Raw genomic sequence first — 21,841 nt, 5'->3', positions numbered from 1 at the left:
AAGAAGAAAAGAAATCCCTAGTAGGATCATTATCTAGAGGTTTTATAAAGATTACTAAAGGATGTGTTGAGAAGGACTGAATCCAAACTCTTTTATGAGAGCTATATGCCACTATTCCACATAATTAAATATAATGAAAAGTAAAATATATATAGTAGGGCTTGACTTAAAATTTTCAAGCTGATCCTCGTGAGAAAGATAACCCTTCACCATGGTGGCCAAGGACAAAGGCCCTTGCTTAGCAACTCCTGTTCCCTCCCTGCTCTTCTCCTCAACCATCAATGTCTGCAATCTCTCTCTCTCTCTCAATACTATGTTTTAATCAATCGATTAAATTTAATCAACTTAATCAGCCTCCTTTCTTGTCCTCACTATACTGTGCAAAAGTGGCTGCCTCCCTCCTCATTACTAAAAGGCTTCATGGAGCTGACATTTTCAGAACTCGACACTGTATCTCCTTTGACAGCTGCATCTCTCCTTCTTGTCGTAGCAATGGAAGGCCAAGCACCCCACAGAGTGTGACATCACCTCATCAGGTAAAAATGATGACTTTTGTAATGGCTTCCACAAGCTTCCTAGAGAAAGATGGAGTTCCACTTATTCACATGACCTGCAATTGGAACTTGCATACTAAAATTTTTTTTAAAGATTTATTTATGAGAGAGAGAGAGAGAGAGAGGGTATGAACAGGAGGGGCAGAGGGTGAGAGAATCTGAAGCAGACTCAGTGCTGAGCACGGAGCCCAACATAGGGTTCCATCTCATGACCCTGAGATCAGACCCAAGCTGAAACCAAGAGTTGTTCACTCAATGGACTGTGCCACTCAGGCACCCCAGAACTTGCATACTAAATTACTTCTGGTCCCCATGATAGACCTCACTATCTCATGCCTCCAGACTGCTACACACATCCAGTCTCTGCAGAAACACTCTTCCTGCCTCTCTTTACCTCCAGATTTTGGCTTAGATGTCACTGAGACCAGAGAGCCCTTACAAACCACCCGTTGACCTCAACTCCAGATCAGGTGCTCTCATAGAACCCAAAATTTCTCTGTCTTTGGATTCGTCACAATGTATTATAACTACTCATCAGATTATAAGTTACGTGAAGCCATTAGCAATGTCTCTCTGGATCGTTATCAAATCAAGAGCCAGGACATTGACTGGAACATAGGACAGATGCAAATGAATCTCCTAAATGAATGGATAAATTCTTTCCCCATCCAAATATATTGTAAAATCATTTTCCCCTGAAGATTGTGTCATACTGTTTCTCAAGGAATTTTACATACTGGTACAGAGGTTTGTAAAGAAGCAATCTTTCATCTCATCACATATCTCATGCATTGTCCTAGCAAAATTGTCAAGGCTTAAAACAATGGTCCAAAGATATTTTCAGATTTGCATCTTTGCCCCTTTATTTGGGATAAGGAATAGCAATAGAAATAAAACTCCAACAACAGTGTATGAAAACTGATCTCCAGAACATTTTTTTCTAGGTGTTTACATCTGTAATGAATAAGAGCTGTTAAAATCCAAGCTATGGATACACTAAAAACTTGTGAATATTTTAGAAAGTGATTAGGGTCAATCAAAGGTATTGGGAATTAACTAAAAATAATTATGAGTGGGATTAAATGTATTCTCTATTATCCCACTGGAGATGTATTTTCCATTTGATTAATTTTAGAAACATCATTATATTTATTTTACTCCACACTTCCTTAAAATTTTTAAATATATTTATTTCAACAAAAAGCTGAAATGTATTAAGGACTCATTTTATTAATTAGCCAATCTCCACTTAAAAGAGATTTTTTAATATTAAAAAATAAAATGTTTGCAAAAATCCTCCAACAAAATTTTGGAGTATTAAAATCCAATAAAGGATCATGTCTACAATTCTGAAATAATTCTTTCCATGCCTGAATTTATTCAACATTTACTGGGGGCTTTCTTATGTCACACACTGTACTAAATCTCTGAGGACAAAGAAATTAATAAACTTACCCAGTCCCTGAAGAAGCTTACCATGTATTAGAGAGGTGGACAAATATAGATCATTGCAATAAAAAGTTTTGGTAGTGTTGTCAAAGTTTGCCCGGGGGGGCTATGGAAGCACATGGCAGAGATATTAACCTTGAAACTGTAGCTTTTCTTAAAGACAATGCTCCCTCACTGACATTAAGTGAAAAGGGGTAGGTAGATATTAAATGTGGGTTCAATGTTTCACCTGACAATTGTAGAGAAAAACACAAAGACAGATGAAATTCAAACTTTAAGTTTGGAAATCTAGCAGCAATATGTATGTTGGATTTATGCTTAGAAGAAGTTAAGTGTTTAAGTGACCACAACGGGGATAACACAGTAGAAATCTCATCATTGGAAATGCAAAAGACTTTCAAAGAGAGAAAGAGCAAACTATAAAGGAAAGAGCATGGGCTTTGGCTTAAGTAGACTTAGGTTGAATCACAGCTTTGTCACTGACTACTCATGTGTCTTTAGACAAATCACATACATTCTGTAAACCCCAATTTCCCCATATGCAAAATAGAGCTAATACTAGCTTACACATAGAGTTATTTTAAGCATTAAATAAGATAATGTTTACATATCTTTACCATGAGCCATCATAAAGAACTCAAATGTGATAGTAGCAACCTCATTGTGTAGCAAGCAGAGATTCAAATACAGGATGCTTAGTCCTTGGCAAGGAGTGGGAGGATTTTGGCAGGTATGAAGTAGTGACCTGATGTCAGAGAACCTGGAGTACTAGACAGGAGACAAAGACAGGGATGTGAGTGATGATGATGATAAAGATGATAATTACTATAGCTTCTTCTAAAGCTCAGAATATTTATCACTGAATTAAGTCTGATTTCCTAGGACCAATTAAAGTATTTACTCATAATCTTAAAAGTCTGCTCAGAAAAAAATTAGGCTTCAGTTAACCTCTTGACTGAGTAAATCCTTCTTAATCTCTGAAAGAAGTCAGAATCTCTGGAATAATATTTTATCTGGTATTATATGAACCAATGTGAAAATTACACCTTCTCACACAGAACAACTTCTCTACCCCCCAGTGAGCAAAATATGAAGTGTAACTACCCTCCATGCACTGAGTCTGAAGAGAAGCTCAGGGAACAGTGAGTGAGGCAGAACAGGGGACTTGGGGCACATTCTTGGAGGTCAGGGAGAGCTTCAGGAAAGTGACAAAATGGCCCTAGAAGGGAGGGAAACAGTAACTTGAGAGCAAGAACAGTTCTTTGCTCAGGACAAGATGATAGAGAATAAGCAGTATAGAGATAGGTTTAATTTAACACTTTACACACAGCAGATGTTCCAAATGTTGGCTGTTGAGTGAATGAATTGAAATATTTTAAATAGATGTGGTTTTGACATGAAGATCAAGAGTTAAACACAACTTTCAACTTCATTTATCTTATATAGAGGAAATATAAATGTAAAAGAATGACCTCAATAGTCTGAAGGACATGGACTCAAATCCTGAGAATATCACTAGTATTTTTCAAGTTTCCTCAATCATAAAATAAATTTTATAATCTACAAGAAGTTGTGAATATCAAATCAGATATTTATAAAGAGCTATTCCTAGGGCACCTGAGTGGCTCAGTCAGTTAAGCGACTGCCTTTGACTCAGGTCATGATCCCTGAGTCCCAGGATCGAGTCCCACATCAGGCTTCCTGCTCAGCGGGAAGTCTGCTTCTCTTTCTGACTCTTCCCCCTTCTTGCTCTCTCTCTCTCTCTCAAATAAATAAATAAAATCTTTAAAAAAAGAGTTATACCTAACTCATAGTAGGTGCTCAATAAGTATTGGTTCTCTCTCCCCAGTTGTTCTTTTAACCCTCTTCTTTTTTTTTTTAAAGATTTTATTTATTTATTTGAGAGAGAGAATGAGATAGAGAGAGAGCATGAGAGGGGAGAGGGTCAGAGGGAGAAGCAGACTCCCTGCCGAGCAGGGAGCCCGATGAGGGACTCGATCCCAGGACTCCAGGATCATGACCTGAGCCGAAGGCAGTCGCTTAACCAACTGAGCCACCCAGGCGCCCTTTAACCCTCTTCTTAAACATGACTTTAATTCCAGTCTTAAATGCTTAGCATGCAAAGGAATAAAAGGAAAATTCTAAGATATATCTTTTGGAGATTCAATTCTAGTGATCTCCATATTTATCTTCTATGATTATGTCGCTGGATGGATTATACAGCAATGAGCAATGCATTCAGAGGAGTACTGGCAATAATTGATCAATTTATGGTGATTAGTATACTTTATAAAGATTTTAGCTAGTTCATCAAAACACATGGGATATTTATGTGGTATTACAAGATCTACCTATGAAGTTTTTTTGGGAAAATAATTGCACAATGGGATTGATCTTATTCCATGAAAGGAATTCCAGAGAACTAATGTTATGGCTAACCCAAGAAACTATAGCATTTGGAGAATTCACCAGTCTACCTAAAAATCCTATGAAGCTGTCTCTGTTATCCTCAAACACAAATCAAAGTAAGCCTCTTCTGTCATACTCAGTACCTATCTCTTAGAATCAGTGGACACTAGGAGTACTTAATATCTACTGGAAATACTAGTTCCTGCCTTGAGAGTAGATGGATAGCTCATAGGTGGCACTGCAAGGAAGTAGTAGGAGTTGTTCAAAAAGAGATAGTAATGGTTAAAAAAGAAAAAAAAAAAAAAAAGACAAAGTCTATTTGTGCCCATAGATGAAAAGTCTTACAGCAAATATTTGGATAGCCAAGGAAAGAGGCAATTACTACAGATCCAGGAAGAATAACAGCAAGAGAGTAGCCTCACTCCCACAATGTAGGATACAAGGGGTTTCCTAGCTAAGGTAGAAGAGATATGGCTAAGAGTAAAACAGAGCCCCAGGATCAGAAGACTAAATGTGCTAGGGAGACAAGGGAGATTTGCCAACACAGATCAAGATGGATTCTATTACCAGGATTAAGTACAAGGTTGGGAGATGAATTTATAGTAGATACTGATGACAGAGTACGTGTCTAGATGTAGAATCTTTATTTCTACACTAAAGACCTTTAAAAAGCCCTCTCTCAAAACAGGATCCCCCTCAATGCCAGAACAAGATAGAGGCTGCTAGTACTAGCTTTAGTAAAACAGCCGGAAGGTCAAAAGGGATGGGGGGGGGGGATGAATCTGTTCCTTCCATTTTGGGTAGTTTCCAAGTTCAGAACATCTAGAAAGTCTGGGCTGAGGAAGCTGGAATTTCTCAAAGTCTGTGAGAGACTAAAGGTAACTGAAAATTTTATTTATTTATTTAAAAAAAATTTTATTATATGTTGATCACCATACATTACATCATTAGTTTTTTGAAGTAATCTCCACACTCCACGTGGGGCTCGTCATTAGTTTTTGATGTAGTGTTCCCTGATTCATTGTTTGTGTATAACACCCAAGTGCTCCATGCAGTACGTGCCCTCTTTAATACCCATCACTAGACTAACCCATCCCCCCACCCCCTCCCCTCTAGAACCCTCAGGTTGTTTCTCAGAGTCCATAGTCTCTCATGGTTCGTCTCCCCCTCCAATTTCCCCCCCTTCATTTTTCCCTTCCTGCTATTTTCTTTTTTTTTAACATATAATGTATTATTTGTTTCAGAGGTAAAAGATTTTTTTATTTTTAAAGTAATCTCTACACCCAACGTGGGGCTTGAATTTATGACCCCAAGATCAAGCGTTGCATGCTTCACTGACTAAGCCAGCCATGTGCCCCTGAAAACTTATTTTAAAATGTATAAAGTGTTGCTTTTGAAGAAAAGCAATCAATTATTATCTTCTCCACCCAAAGGTAACCCCTGCTACAATTTTAATATGTCCTCCATAGAACTGAAATATTATGGTCTCTTTATATTGTCATTAATCAAAGGTAATATTTCCATAGTGCTTTAGAGTTTCAAAGCCCTTATCACGTTCATTATTTTTAAATTTTACTTTCTCAGTATCTCTGTGAAGTAAATGAACAATATAATCAGGCATATTTTCAGATGTAGACATGGAAGTACAGGTGAATGACTTCATTAAGGTCTTAAAACCACTTAACATGGACAAAACCAAATGATTTAACTCAGTCCAGGTCAGTCTCCAGAATCTGCTAAATTATGCTCTTTGATAATCTTGTCCCTGGGCAATCTTGGATATTAATATCATCCTACCTACTGTCCTAGCTCCTGTGCATGGCTTATTCTTAGGAGTAGGGTCAACTCTATGTAAAATTTCAAAGTTTGTTTACTCTGTCCTGCATCTCCCTTTACCCTGAAGGAGAGCTGTATGGTGGGAAGGGCAAAACTTTGGATCCAGGCTGACTTGGCTTCCAATCCCGGCTCTAAGACTCCACCACTTCCGCCAAAGTACTTACCAGCACCTGCACTTCATTTTCTAATTTGAAAAATGGAAGATGCAATACCTATTTTGGAGGATTTTCAGCCTTTGAAATGTGATAACATATGTAAAGCAGCTAGTCTAGCATCTGGAGCATAGTAGACATTCAACAACCATTGGCTTTTTTAAAAGATATTTTATCCTTTTCAAACTATTATGTTACCTCATTTGATTTAGGGGAGCAATATTGGCTCCATTTTACAGATGAGCTATAACGTTAAGATCATTTCTCAGGGCCACATATAAGGTAAGTAAAGACGGGATTAGATCTAGGTCTCCTAACACTTGTCGTAGACATTTTTGGTGGCCTGAGTCACATTCTCTTAGCTGGCCCCTGATTGCAGCCATTGCTACAGTGGATGGTTCCTGCTTGCAGAAAACATCCTGATTCTGGGATCCATTGTCCCCTGTCTATCTTCTCTGCCTCAAGTTTCTCTTTAAAGCCCCCATAAGCTTCCATGCAGGAGAATCAAGGAAGTGTGGGCCAGTTAAAGCCCCCAAGGGCACTCCTCAACAAAGCAGAGATTGGCAGCCAGTGGATAAATGCCCCAGCCTCTCTTTCCCTGGACAGATAATCCTGAAATGCATTACTTGATCCACAGTTGCCCACAAGGAGAGTCATTGCAATAATACATCCTGTTTTAGCTTTTCTTCTTCTATCACACTCTCTCTTTTACCCTTAATCCTGCTTCCTGGGATGATCTCACAAATAAACTGCCTGCATTTAAGCCCTTGTCTCAGACTACCTCTTGGGAACTAATGGTTGGCGGGGGTTGGGAGGGGAAGGGAGGTGTTTTATTTTAATTTGTTTGTTTTGTTTTCATTTGTGTTTGCACTGCATTTCTCTTTATTTCTCCATAGGTCACCAAGATGCTGGCAGTGGTTGTAATTCTGTTTGCCCTTTTATGGATGCCCTACAGGACTCTTGTGGTTGTCAACTCATTTCTCTCCAGCCCTTTCCAAGAAAATTGGTTCTTGCTCTTTTGCAGAATTTGCATTTATCTCAACAGTGCCATCAACCCGGTGATTTACAATCTCATGTCCCAGAAATTCCGTGCAGCCTTCAGCAAGCTCTGCAAATGCAAGCAGAAACCAGTGGAGAAACCCACTAACTACAGTGTGGCCCTAAATTACAGTGTCATCAAGGAGTCAGATCCCTTCAGCACAGAGCTTGATGATATCACTGTCACTGACACTTATTTATCTGCCACAAAAGTATCTTTTGATGATACCTGCTTGGCTTCTGAAATAACCTTTAGCCAAAGCTGATTCATGAATGAGAAGAAAATGGACCAGAGAGTAAATGAGAATCTGTGCCGTTATCAGCCCAAGAGGAAACAGCCAATACTTGTACATGAAGAGAGAGCAGATAAAGTCTTGGCCAAGGCTCTAATAAATCCTGGCCCAAGATACTTTAACCCATAAGAATGATTCATATTTTCCTTCTAGTATCACAAAAATGTTTCCCCCAAAATGGAGATTTGTGAAAAAGCCAAATGATAGAGACAAAGTGTAGCTCTTTCCATTGAATCTGAGAAATTCACTGCATTTTCTGGGGCTGTGAAGTTTAGATAAAATCTAGACATTGATTTAACATTATTCATAATAAATGTAACTTCTCAAACTCCCCCAAATTATTGGTACAATTAGGAATTGGGCAACGTGTAAATGTTTAAATGTTTGCATTTAGCATTTCATTTTAACACAGTATAGTGCTATTTCATGAATATCTGAAACTACAGGGAAAAATGGAAAAAAATTATTTATTGAGTGAAAATGAGATTTCAAATAGAGTCCCTGTAAGAAAAACAAAAACACATGCCATAATCCTTATAAAATTCTGAGATGATTTTTTTTTAATTCCAGTGTGTTTGGCACACAGTGTTACATCAGTTTCAGGTGTACGACACGGTGAGCTGACAGCTGTATACATTATGCTGCGCTCACTGCAAGTAGAGCTGCCATCTGTCACTGTGCAACGCTGCTACCCTATCAGAGACTATATTTTCTCAGCGGCACCTTTCATCCCCTGAGATAATCTTTATGTCTTATAAAGTAGATGTCACCATTCCACTCTACTGTAAAATAAACCTTAAAATAGCCAGAATTACAAGTTGAGAAGACATGTAGCTGTGATTTTTAGGTGAATCCAGTTCTTAACCAGCTCTTTGAGCCTCCAAAATGATGCGTGAGACAAAAGAATAGAGCAGCTTAAAGAACTTGATGATTCAAACTAACAATGTAAGTAATTATTGAAAAGTGGAACCAAGACAAGACCCAGTATTTAAGATAAGGCTTTACTTTTTCTCTGAAATTTTTAAGGAAGAAAATCCTTTCTGAGCATTCTTGCGTAAAAAGTACTAAGCCATGTCAAGTGAATCCTTCAAGTGAATCTAGCTTTAAAAGTCTGAAACATTCTCAAAAGCTTAGTTGCTATTCTCAGTCAGCCAAAGTCTATCACACTTCCAAATGAAGACTCCCCACGGAGCATTGTAGTCTATGGATTTTTAACTTGTCTGCAATCGTCTTTTCTTCCTGCCTGCTTGTCATTTGTAGGTTTCTGGTTTGTTTTGTTTTTTTTTTTTTTATACTAGTGATAGTTTGTTTACAGATTCTAAGTCAAAGCAATGCAGAATTCTGTTGGCTTTACTTTTAATAGAGCTAAAACTGATTTCATCTCATCATTAATATCTTTATTATGTATGACTTATACCTGCTATTCTATTGCAGTGATTATGAGAAGGGTGTGAATGTGAATTTGCCCAAGACATAGGGTCAGGGTCCAATTTAATCCCTTCCAGATGGCTCACCTACTAGGATTTGGCCAATCAGTATCTCCAAGTGTATCTCCTTGGTGATGGTTCAATAATAGCTCATTTTTAATGGTGAAGTCAGAAAGTACTGGGTACTGGCAATTGCCCTTTCCAGCCTATATTCCTGTTTCATGGATTTTTTGTAAACTTAATCACTAATGACAATTACCCCTCCCCACCTTCTTTATGAAGAATATACATCATTTCTATTTTGGAAACTTCGGTTTTAAAATTCTGCTATGTGGAGACTCTGCCATCCAGAATATCAGACCAGAATATGCTTTTGAGAAAATTGGCCTCATCTACTCCAGGAAGACACTCTTATCCTGTCACTGTATTAGTCAACAAATGCAAGCAAATGTTTATGGGAAATACACTAAAAGTCTATCTGCATGACACCAAGAAATCTATTTTAACTGACTTTTCATCTTGGATTAAATATTAACATTGGAATCATATGGATAGAAGCACCAGAGTGACCCCACCCCAAATCACACAGGTACATGTGCAGCTGCATACAAACATACACACACCTGTGCCTAAGTTGTTTAACAGATGGTGTTGGAATATATTCGCTTTTTTGTTAGGGAAAGGAGCTGATATCATAACAAGCTATGTCTCAGGCTTGCTGGTAGGTACTTAAACCACGGTATCTTCATCACAGTCTCACTACAGCTGTGATCTCTCTGATGATAAAACCAGGGATCAGGGATCAGGGATCAATGCAGCTTCTCTAAATTGTATAGATACCGAAGAGAGAAAAGTCGTCTTTCTTTTTTGTTCTGATGACAGCTTGTGACCCGATGGGCTAAATAACTAAAAAACATAAATATTTTGCTGAGTGGTAATATTAGCTGTTGAAAGAAATTATAATTAGTTTTACATGTTACACACAGAACACAATGTACTCTTCTCACCATTGGAAATTTAATTTAGGGGCTCAGTTTTTCCATTTCCACTTTTAAAGAATTATTTGCTAATAACCTGTTAGTTTTAGACCACATGGGAAGTTCAAGAGAACATAGTTCATAGTGTTTCAACTCTAAAGCAAATGCCACTATGAAATTAAATGTTCCCATGCGATGTCCAACAGGTAGTTGGGTTTACACAGAAGAGTTAGGACTTTCTAAAGTATTCTTTATCACAGTGTACTAAATCATCAAAAAGTATTTCCTTAAATCATCAAAACTTAAATACACCATCAAATGAAAAATAAAGAACTTGAAAAACACTGCTGATGGAGTAGAGCAATATTATTAAGGGCCTCCCTTAATAAAACCCCTTGGGTTACTTTATTACTTCCAATTTCACTAATTGCTGAGTGTCTTTGGTTAGATCTTGCACCTGAAGTAATTAGCTAAAGGTCACAGATCACAAATAAAACAAGTAAACGTAAATTACCTCTTAAGACTTCTTCCATCAGTATTGTGAGTCTATTTCTAGAGCTTCACTCCAACGCAAATATGCTGAAGAGAAAAGAGAAAAGTCCAAACCATGTTCATTCTTAAACAAGCGAAGTGCACAAAACAATACACTTTGAAAAGATTTCAAAACAAATGGCTGGTTTGAGCTAAACAACTAGTAAAGTAAAAGGAAAACTTTAACCATAAGGTTTAGCGTAACTGAATCTTAAACTTGAATTGTCTCATTTTCAGAAGAATGTGTTAGAATACCAGGGACAGTATGTCTTAGTAAAAGTGGGTCCATACAATTTTGGTCTGCTCTTAAAGATTAAAAGAGTTACATCATTCTAAACTATGTTAAATCTGTAAACTTGGTAGAAGAGAGACAATATTAACTTTTGGAGGAAAAGGAGGTTTTAGACAGTCTACCCATGATTCTGTGAATTGTATAAATACTATATTTACCATTATTTTGCCTCTCAACTAAAACTCACGAAGGAGTTGGAATATTGGTACATAGAGTAAGGAAACCAGGTGTGAAAGAGCAACCAGAAACAACTGGTCAGTCCCAGATTCAAAGAAAACTTTTTCAAATGTTTGGAATCACTCATTTCTCTTGGAAGAAGCAGAAGATGAAAAGCTCTAGCCATTTGTTTTCTGTTTATCTTTAGTTGTCTACAGTAAATAGCCATCAAAACCAAGATTTGGCTGAGGGAATGTACGTGTTCAGAATAATACTCATGAAGAAGTCTTACAGAGCTCTATAATAACAAATACATTCTCTCCTCCCTCCTCCCCTCCCCCCCCTTCCTCCCAATCAAACTCCTATCTCTCCTAAAACATGGTTTTCCTTAGAGCAGGCAATTTCATCTGACTTCATTCAAGATTAAACCTGGACATGAACTAGCTTAAGGAAAAGTGCAAATATTCTTTCAAATATATTTATATGTAAGAGAATATTTTGTTGTTCTGAATACTTTCATGTTTTCATAAAATCATGTTCCAAGTATGGAAAAACGGATGCTTTTGACATTTCTATTTAACTTAAGTCCCCATTTTCATGGTGGGGCTCAGGTGTAGCGTTGAGCAGCTCGATGTGGCTTCTTCCTCACAGAACCAAGCAGAGGTTTTGCATCTCAGAGCTTCAGTGAGAAGCCAATGGAAGAACACTTGATATGTGAAAAGCCACTGCAGAAACGTGTTTAAGGGAAAAAAAGGCTCTGCCCATTCTTAAGGATCTCATAGTCCAATGAGGAAAAACAAAACCAACGTGATACCATTTCAAGATATAACAGCTGTCAATATTTAGAATACAAATAGAGGTGTCAGAAATGTTTTAAAGAAGCAATTGCTAAGATAATTTATGTATTGTGATTCTTTTTTGTGAACTATAATTAGAAATATCAATTTAATTGTTAATTTCATTGATTATACAGGGGAAAAAAGGTCAGATAAGGCCCTGTAATATTTTTGTTTATATGTTCGGTCTGTAAGTATAACCTCAAATCACTTAACAGAAAATCTCATTTACAAATTTGCACACTAGGGAATAGTTTTGTTGCTGAGATGGTTAGCACCAAATGGGCTCTCCTGACGTAAATAAATCTTGGTGGTTCTAATTTTGATATTCAAATAATCTCTCTTGAAAAGAGTTGCCATGAATGTTTGTATACAATGTTGTTAGGCCTGTTTACATTCTTCTACACCAAACACATTCATGGAAAATCCAACCTGGGGTGATTGATTTATGCTGTGAAAATCCGGTCTGGAAAATTAAAGGGGCTCAGGGAAATGGTACAGCTGGAACAGCACATTGTTGGAACTGTCAAATCTGGATTCAGCAAGAAAACAAAAGACAGTTTTGTGGCCAATAAAAAGCCAATTCGCGTAATGTTCACCTGTATGTCCTCATGGAGGAGCATCTGGGTCAAGTCCATACTGCAGGCTCTCTACTAGAATAATGGAAATGAAAGCACTTTGAAAATTATAAAAGAAGGATGGGATAAGCAGTGGAGTTGGCTAGAGCTCCTGCAGCTCATTTGAGCCCCGAAGCAACACTCTTAAGTGATTATTTTGTTCCTCTCAGAATAATGGACTTAACTTTTGTGCATGTGACTGTTCTTTGACTTGCAACAAAGAGGAAGTATGAACTTTCTCAAGAATGTTATGGACTGTTACTGATAAAGATGGAAACTTTCCAAAAAAGAGAAAGAGATACAACATGGTATCAGAATAAGAATCCACCTAACCAGAGGTCTGAATTCAGAAGTCAATAAGCATATTCTCTAGATTCCTGGAATGGCGTTAGATGCTCCAGTAAAGAGGCCAAGTGTTCACTCCTTAGCTAGCAATAATAAACCACTCCCACTTTGGTACATATAAGAATGACCTGGAAGCTTATCTTAAAACGCACTTTATTTGGCCCTTCCCTCCAAGAGATTCTCCCTTTTTAGGTGATTTTGATGCCTGTAGTCCCCTGACCACACCTTGAAAACTACTGAGTCCTGGTCCCTCACGTAGAGCCTTTAAGGCTCTTATTTATTGCACAATTCTTGATAAGCAACTACACGGAAAACCTCTCGTGAGTAAGCGTATTTCATCTTTGTATTCCACAAATTATTTAAACTTGGATGATGTCCCTAAGTATCTGTTAAATTAATGAACAAGTCAATCCCAAACTATAAGCATATATTCTAAAATTTTCTGGTGATGCCCAATTTGCCGGTAGATTTAGCCTCACAATAAGATAGCTAGTTCTATTTGGGTTTTTTTTTGTTTGTTTTTAAACAGTTTTCAGCTCAGGGAAAGGCACTGTATTAAGTGTACTGGATCATGGTCAGAACTATCCCTTATATATGCATAATGCTTTAAATTTCAGTAACACTTTCGTGTCCTAATTAATAATTCTCCTAATTTAATAATGAAAAATAAAATAGACTTACACATTGTTTCAGGAGATTATAATTTAGTGACAACATATTAACAGAGAAACATATAAGAAATGCAGAATACATAATTGGAAGCCAAGTTGTATGATTTCAGACTACAAAAAACTGAGTGCTTCAGAGCAAAAGGGGCATTAGTGGGACATGGAGTAATTAAGGAAGACTTTGCAGAGAAGGTAGAACTTCTTTCAAGGATACATTCGATTTAGATATTTAAAGGAAAAACAATACATGTGGGAGAAATAAGATGAGTGGAGACAGACGCAACAGATCTTAGGGAAGGCCTCTGGACATTAAGGATAGATATCCAAGTCATGTCCATATCATGAGGGATTAATTAAGGAAGGCAGCTAGTCCTTTAATATTTGCCACTACCAATAAAGCTCCAACTAAGGGAAAAGTGAATGAAGTCCACTTATATTTGGTGAGAAAATATTCCACCCATACGCTATGAGTATGAATATGAAGGGGAATAAAAGCTTCTAGGTCAGCATGTTTGTTTTCTAAACTTTGTGAATCTCATTTATTATTTATAGAAAATACAGTACCCGATTTGTCTTATAGGTGTTATAATTCTAAAAGTGTTCTTATAGTCTTGATTTTCCAAGGGAAAATATATACTTGTATACATATATATATATATCTTTGTTTCTATATTATATTATTATAATATATTTAAAAGTATTTATACCTGTGTATATTATTCAGGGGTCCTTAACAACTCTGGACTTATCAAGTTATCCTAACCATAGAAATCAGAGCTAGCTCAGGGACCTAGGCCCTTCATGAGCTTAAGCTTCAAGATTAAATATAAAATTGAAAAGCATGTTAGTGCTCAGCTTCAGATTACTTCTGACAACATCATAGACTCGCATGTTGCTTATGATGTGCTTCTGAATGTATTGGCTTCCTTCTATCAGTTTTAGAAAGTTGTATGCTGACTCGCTTCATTACTTGGGAATTAACTGTTGTGTCCTTCTATAGTCAAAGTCTCTTCTATAAGAAAGGGCAGTATTACGTGTGCTGCTGTGGGAAACTGTGTGTCTGTCCCAATATGTGTACTGTGAGCAATAAAGAATCAAACTGAGAGATCCGGCTCTTCAGCTTTCTTTTTCTTCACGATTACTTAATTGTTGGTGTTACTTAACCCTAAACCACTTGCCTAGAAGACTTCATTTTAATCCAGTGGCACTCAACATGATCCACTTTAGGTTTGTTTGTTGGTTGGTTGAGATGATTATAAGTAATACACAGATAGACATTTCCCTTTTTAATAATAAATTTAATGTGTACTGGATGGAACAAATATAACTACCTCATCAAATTCATGATGTCATTGCTATTAATGAATTCACTTAATGTTGACATTAGGTAAGACAAAAACCATGAGGGTTAAATAAGCTGAAGTTTGGGCAAGACCGAAGTAAGTCTTTCAAATGTCTCTAGCTGTCCCTTTTTTAACAATAGTAAAGTAAACTCAAACACTTGTGTGTTATTGTAAAGCAGATTGCTCCATTACCTTTGTAATTCCAAGTAATCTTCAATATACCCAGAATAAACAGGCAAAAATATACAGACTATAAAGTTCGGCTCTGTGTGAAACTGGATTTAGTTAGTCCCTGGGGCCACCGCTCTAGTAAACAGATGCCATTTGATAAAGTTCATTTTGGCATGTAAAAGGGAGTGCTCGCTTAAGCAAATCTCAAGCTTTGCTTGAATGACATCATTCTTTCATACTTGGAAAACATGGGGGAAATAAAATAAAAAATATACTTGAAGCACTGTAACTTTCAGTGAACAAGAGAGGATTCTTTGAATTCTTTTTATTCAAGAATAAAGCAACCTTGCCACCACTAACACTATCTACCTTTCAAACTATTCTTATATTATGATGTATAACACTGCCAGCCTATGTAAATTTTTTGCAATTCCCCCAGGTAATTAGTTTAGTGTGATTATACCAAATAGCATATTCCTCAGTCCCAGAACTCCTGAAAATGCTGTAAAAATCAATGAGGACATGTTTTTTGCTCACTGTGGTTAGCAAAGCACAGTGACTAGCACAGTGCCTGGCATAAAATGGATCCTCCACAAATATCTATTAATGGATGTAAATGAATGTGTTTATTAAAGGATTAAATTTAATGAAAAGAAAGAATTTCATACCACAGATAATAACTATTAAAAGTATAAATTGCATATAGACACTGAAAAGTCCTAGACCTCCTAAATCTCAAAAACCATCTACCTTTTCATATTAACCTTAAAATATGTTCAGCCTCATGATTAAATACTGTTCCCTCTGACCTGAAAATCCACTCAGTGCTCAATCTGCCCACTCCATCCACTCCACAAACCTGCCAACTCTGCTGCTAGATTTGTCATAAAAGCTGAGGTAATGTAGATGAATCTGTGCAAATAGATTTGCATGGTGGTAGCAAGCCACTTGTGGAGCCTCGTGCTCCATCTCCTCTTTAGCCCCCAAGATTTCAGCACAGCTGTGGTGGACAGTTCCTCACCCACAGCCACTCTCCCATCTCCAGGAAAACCAAAGTGACTGCTTTCTTCCTCACACCTTTCTCCAGAGCTGTGGAAACTACTCAGCTTGAGCATAGGTAGCCAAGAATTAGATAGGGGTTAAGCACCCCTTCGGTGAGAGACAGGAACTGAGGAGGGAAAAGGGAGGGAAACAGTGAGGGACAAATACTCCACCCTCTCTTTTGGTGGAATATTTCTGAATCATCTTCAAAATGGTTCTTTAGGTTCAGCATGATTGAGACGCCATTCTCCACATTGGTAGCCAACTCAAAAACATACTCTTCATTCACTTTTCTTCCTTCTTTGTCCCACTCTCCCAGCTTTCTCACTTCTGTTTCCTGAATTTACCTCCAACATGTAATATGTCCACCCAAATCCTTGTCTGAGGCTTTGCTTTAGGTACCATTCTGTGCTACAATTTTTCTAATGAGTGGTGAATTAGATGCCATCATCAGATAGTGACACCAAGAATAGATCTCATTGTATTTCTAATCAGATTGCCTTCTAAAATCTCAAAAAGCTGACATTGTATGCATTTATATATTTATATATATATATATCAGTTATTACACCCCTCATATGGTACAGTTTTATGATTCACCAAAAAGTTGCTTCTCTATACTAGTGAACCATAATGGATCTTGTCAATTCATTTTTGTCTCCTCATTCTCTCTTATGTAATTCATAAGTACTTAACATATAATCATTGCATCTGTAAAACAGAGATAGAAACACCTAATTTATGCATGCACTGTGGAGATTAAATTAAATGATATATAAAAGTAGTTATAAGATACACGGCCAAGGATATGTTCTCAACATTAACGATTACTAATCAGACTCAAAACTAATCAGAATTCCAACCATATCAAGTTACAAATATTCATTGAGAAATGTTGTGTGCAAAGCGCTTTCCTACAAGCTAGGATAAGACAAAAAGGCAATAATAATCATCCTCAATAATTTATGATCTTACTAAAAAATACAAATGCAAACCTTAAGATTTAGGTAACAGCACAATATTTAACTAGCAGTTCAAGATGCCAAGAGAAGCAAAAAGGAAGTACGTGGTAAATCCCCCAATTATTAACATAGAGAATAGTTGCCAAGAAAATTGAGAAGAGAGAGAAATCCTTCCAGGCTAAGCCAGCAAGAGGAGGCAGTAGAATTTCAGTTGAATGTTCATAGTAAGATATGAAAGAGCAGAGAAGGTATCAGTTGGAATAGACAGGAAGGGAGGCATTTGAAGCACACCTCAGCAACTGAGAAGGAATAAGATGGTGTGGAGACAGAGGAATGTGATAAGAACTATGGGAAATTAACTTGCTTACAATAGGATATCAAGAGCCGAATAACAGTCTAAATCAGGTAGTGCTCATCTGAAAAAGGAATTTTGCTGGGCTGTTTTCTTTCAAACTAAGACATTCTGAAAATATCAGGCATGAAAATAATAACACTATTATGGACCAAATATTTGTGTCCCCCTGAAATTCATATGTTGAAATTCTACCACGAGAGGTGATGGTATTTGGGGGTAGGGCTTTTGGAAGTGATTAGGTCATGAGAATAGAGCCTTCATGAATGGGATTGGCACCCTAATAAAAGGACCACAGAAGCTCCCTTGATCCTTCTGCCATGTTAGGTAGGACACAGCAAGGCTACCATCTATTTATGAGACACCAAATCTATCAGTGCCTTGATCTTGGACTTCCCAGACTCCAGAATTATGAGAAATTTCTCTTGTTTATAAGCCGTCTAGTCTATAGTATTCTGTGATAGCAGCCCAAATGAGCTAAGACAAATACTATCTTGCTTAACTTGTCTCTGGTTTAGAATAAATAGAAAGTAAACAGAATGATAGTACTATCTTTGAACCTGTCTATAAATCTAAATTATTCCAAAATAATATGTTTACTAAAACAAAATTTAAATGTTGATCATGGAAGTCAAGGAGGAAAGCAGTTTGATCTAGAATGTTTTCCTGATGAGTCCCAAAATTATTTTGACATTTACAGTTTTTTAAAATTAGTCAAATGGCAAAATTAGGACAATCCTCTTATCAGAATCACTAACACAATTTATAACTGTCAAACTATAATTCAAGTGCAACAGGGATTTTTTTTTTAGAGAGCTTTTTAAATGGCTCTCACCTGAGTCAGTTAGCTTCACATTTTGTTATATAGCAGTGTAAGCCAGAAAAGCTCCCACTTAACCCCAAACACGCACACACACACACTCCCAGATAACAGAGTTTATAGAAGTATAAAATAATAGGAAACTCAGAATAACCATAGACATATTTTTTCTTCACTTTATCCACACGTTTATTCATCACCTAAAATATATTATGTATCTAGTACGACTTTGGTCATTCTCAGGTATTAGAGAACAGACTCTGGTTGGGGCGCCTGGGTGGCTCAGTCGTTAAGCATCTGCCTTCGGCTCAGGTCACGATCTCAGGGTCCTGGGATGGAGCCCCGCATCGGGCTCCCTGCTTGGCAGGAAGCCTGCTTCTCCATCTCCCACTCCCCCTGCTTGTGTTCCCTCTCTCGCTGTCTCTCTCTCTCTGTCAAATAAATAAATAAAATCTTAAAACAAAACAAAACAAAACAGACTCTGGTTGACTCCAGCTTGTTTCTAATGACCGCCTTTACCAACTTATTCTCAGAGAAACTCCAGCATTGATGATTAAAATGACGTTTCAACTTTTACCTCACACTAAATCTTGAATGTCACATGTCTTATTATGGTAGGTGACATCGTTGTGTCAACTTCCAAGTTCTGAGAAAGACTAAGTCTTGAATTGAAAAAAAAAATTGGTGACAATAATAACAATTAGAATATTTGTTTGTTTGTTTAGCTTCTTAGTCCTATCAGCTGTGACTGGATAGAAGTTTACAGAAATATCTTGAGACACCGCCCCAACAGTCAGATGAAGGCAAGAAACGCAAGAACAACAACAACAAAAAATTCAGGATCAATGAAGATAATTCTTCCAAATAACGTACTCTGTGTTAGATCTATTGGAGAAAGAGTTCTTTTAGTGTTTAATAGTCAATATTTAATGTAAGCACCCTTATTTCATACACAATCAGTCATTTTCTCTGGGAAGAATGTAATTAGTTACCAGAAGGACTTGAGACAGCTGAAAGAATCAGTGCCCTGGCTTGGAACATTGAACACATTCTTTTTAATGCCAAGATGTGAAGGATGTGGAAACACTGATTTTTACAGCTAAATGGTGAACTGCAGCTTATTTCAAATCAGACATTTGCTAAGTTTACCCACATCACACACTGTTCATCTAGGCTATAATTCACACTGTCCTGCTTGCTGATAAGAGAGTGATGGACATTATTAGTATGAATTAGTATGAATTGCTACCCTTTAATTTCTTTTTTAAGACTTTATTTTTTTTAAGATTATATTTACTTATTTGAAAGAGAGAACATGAGTGGTGGGGGGGTGGGCAGGAGGGCAGAGGGAGAGGGAGAAGCAGACTCCCTGTTGAGCAGGGAACTGCTGTGGGGCTCCATCCCAGGACCCTGAGATCAAGACCTGAACCGAAGGCAGACGCTTAACCCATCAAGCCACCTAGGCTCCCCTCTTTTTTTATTTTAAGATTTATTTATTTCAGAGAGAGAGTGAATGCATGCTCTCAAGTGAGGGCAGGGGCAGAGGGAGAGGAAGAGAAGCCGACTGCCCATCTGAGTGTGGAGGCTGAGGCAGGGCTCCATCCGAGGACCCTGAGACACTGACCTGAGCTGAAACCAAGAGCCAGTGGCCCAACCAACAGAACCATCCACGTGTCCCTCTGTCCTTTAATTTCATATGTCAGTTACATATATTTGGATTTTTATAAAAGTGAATATTGTTGTATCTTATGACTGGAATGATATAGTCAAATAGAGTGATACTTAGAAAATCCAGAGGGATTGAGACCCAGCATCAAAACTGCTACTTCCATGAAGCAAGCATGAGAGGGAAGTTGAGGTGAAGGCCATCTATCTACAGAATCAGAAAGGGAATCCGGTCCATTAGGAAAAATGGCATCCACATAATTCAAGACAACAAGTGGGGACTGAGCATCTACAATGCGCCAACACTATGACTGGTGGTATACAAAATGCACTATGTATACTAGATGGGCAGCTATGGGAATACTTAAGTTGCTAAAGGGTAACAGATTCTTTCTTTAAATATTTGAAGGGTTACTCTTAGTACCTCCTCTTCTTACTGTTCACATTCTAGAAGTCTCAATGAAACTCCCTTCCTACACCAGCATCCTCCATTCTCATCCCTCTGTCAAAGGACAGTGAACACAGCCCACAAACCACCCAGACTGCGGAAAGGCAGCTTTTACATTTGTCGGTGTCACTCCAGGGAGGATACCACAGGATACTGCATTCTATAGTCTCCTATTGTTGAAATGACACAAAGCAAATAAAAAAACCTTTCTTATCAGATTTTAGAAAAAGATATCAAATGCAAATATACCAAAATAATGGAAATGCAGCAAAAAGGGTGATGTTCTCTGCTAATAATTTGACATTAACTCAAACTGCCCCAAGGCAAGAGTGCAATGTCTCTATTTCCAAGTGAATTGAAATCTGGGGTCCCAAATAGGTGTTTGTACTATCTAAAATAGAAGCAAATATATTCTGAATTTTCCTGGGTGTCACCAGTCCACAAACACAAATGAAGTCACATTAATACTCAATTTCACTGGCTGGTCAACCCGCCTGCCTAACCAGGGGGCATCAGCATCCTGTTCAGTTATTAGGTGCGGACCTGAGGGTGTATCACATGGCTCAGATCCTGTGTCATCTTGTTCTTCAACCTCAGCCTCCTCATTCATCCAAACCACCAACGGTTATCATCATCGCCCAGCTGCCATACTGCCATTTCTCACCATGATAATGTAGTTTTGCGTACAGAACCATCACTTTTGACTTCAAAAGATACAAAGCCTCTGAGTTGCCAGGAAGGACTGCACTTCTTTTCTGCTCCACATAAAATGCTTCTCTCCCCTACTTCATATCGTCTTTTGTAATAAACCTGGTTCTGTATACCACTGTTTATGTTCTGTGTATAACAATGATTCCTATGAAAATGGGTTGCAAATGTTCTCTTGCTAGAAGATCAAATCCAACCTAGGTGCAAGGCTGAGGAAAAACACCACATTGTCCTTTGCCTCCCTCCAATCTCTGCTTGACTCAGATACTTTTCAGAAGACTTCTGCCTCAGGTCTTTTTCTCCTTTAATATAAATCAACTCACTAATGTAAATGATGAAGCTCCCTGGCCCAGCAGAGCAGCAGACTGAATCCCAGTTTCAATTCAGCGAAAATTAGTTTTACTGAAGACGGATTAAGTACGAGGGACAAAGTAGGTGTTGCTGGTTTACTACTTCTTTTGGGGACTTGAAAGAGCAACTATTAAAGGAAAGAAAAATTCAAGGGTTCCTTGGCTTGCTGCAAATCTGAGGTCAGCCCTACCCGAACAAGAAGGGTTTTTTTGTTTGTTTGTTTGTTTTTCTTTTCAAACAAGAACTTTTGATACCAACTTTAGACCTGATCATTCATGACCTCAGACTGTCTCTGCATAAGCAGGTCCCTCAAGCATTCAGGTGGCATGAATGAGGAAGGGCCAGAATGAGACATATTTGGCTCTCATTAGCCTATAAGTGAACAGAAAGAAAAAAAAAC

At 37.7% G+C, this 21,841-nt stretch overlaps 1 protein-coding gene across 1 annotated transcript in view; it reads left to right on the top strand.

Annotated features, from left to right (window-relative positions):
* TRHR (thyrotropin releasing hormone receptor) overlaps nucleotides 1-7,704 on the top strand; it is a 34,011-nt gene extending 26,307 nt beyond the window's left edge. Inside the window, exon 2 of the mRNA XM_028122505.1 lies at nucleotides 7,297-7,704. Coding sequence (XP_027978306.1) covers nucleotides 7,297-7,704 — 408 coding nt within the window. The remainder of the gene's footprint in view (nucleotides 1-7,296) is intronic.
* The last annotated feature ends 14,137 nt before the right edge of the window (nucleotides 7,705-21,841 follow it).

This window comes from Eumetopias jubatus, unplaced genomic scaffold (genome assembly GCF_037043125.1).
Source record: "Eumetopias jubatus isolate StellerSeaLion01/CBP00866 unplaced genomic scaffold, mEumJub1_p1.0 scaffold_4, whole genome shotgun sequence".
NCBI lineage: Eukaryota > Metazoa > Chordata > Mammalia > Carnivora > Otariidae > Eumetopias > Eumetopias jubatus.
This window is presented reverse-complemented; position numbering and strand designations above follow the sequence as displayed.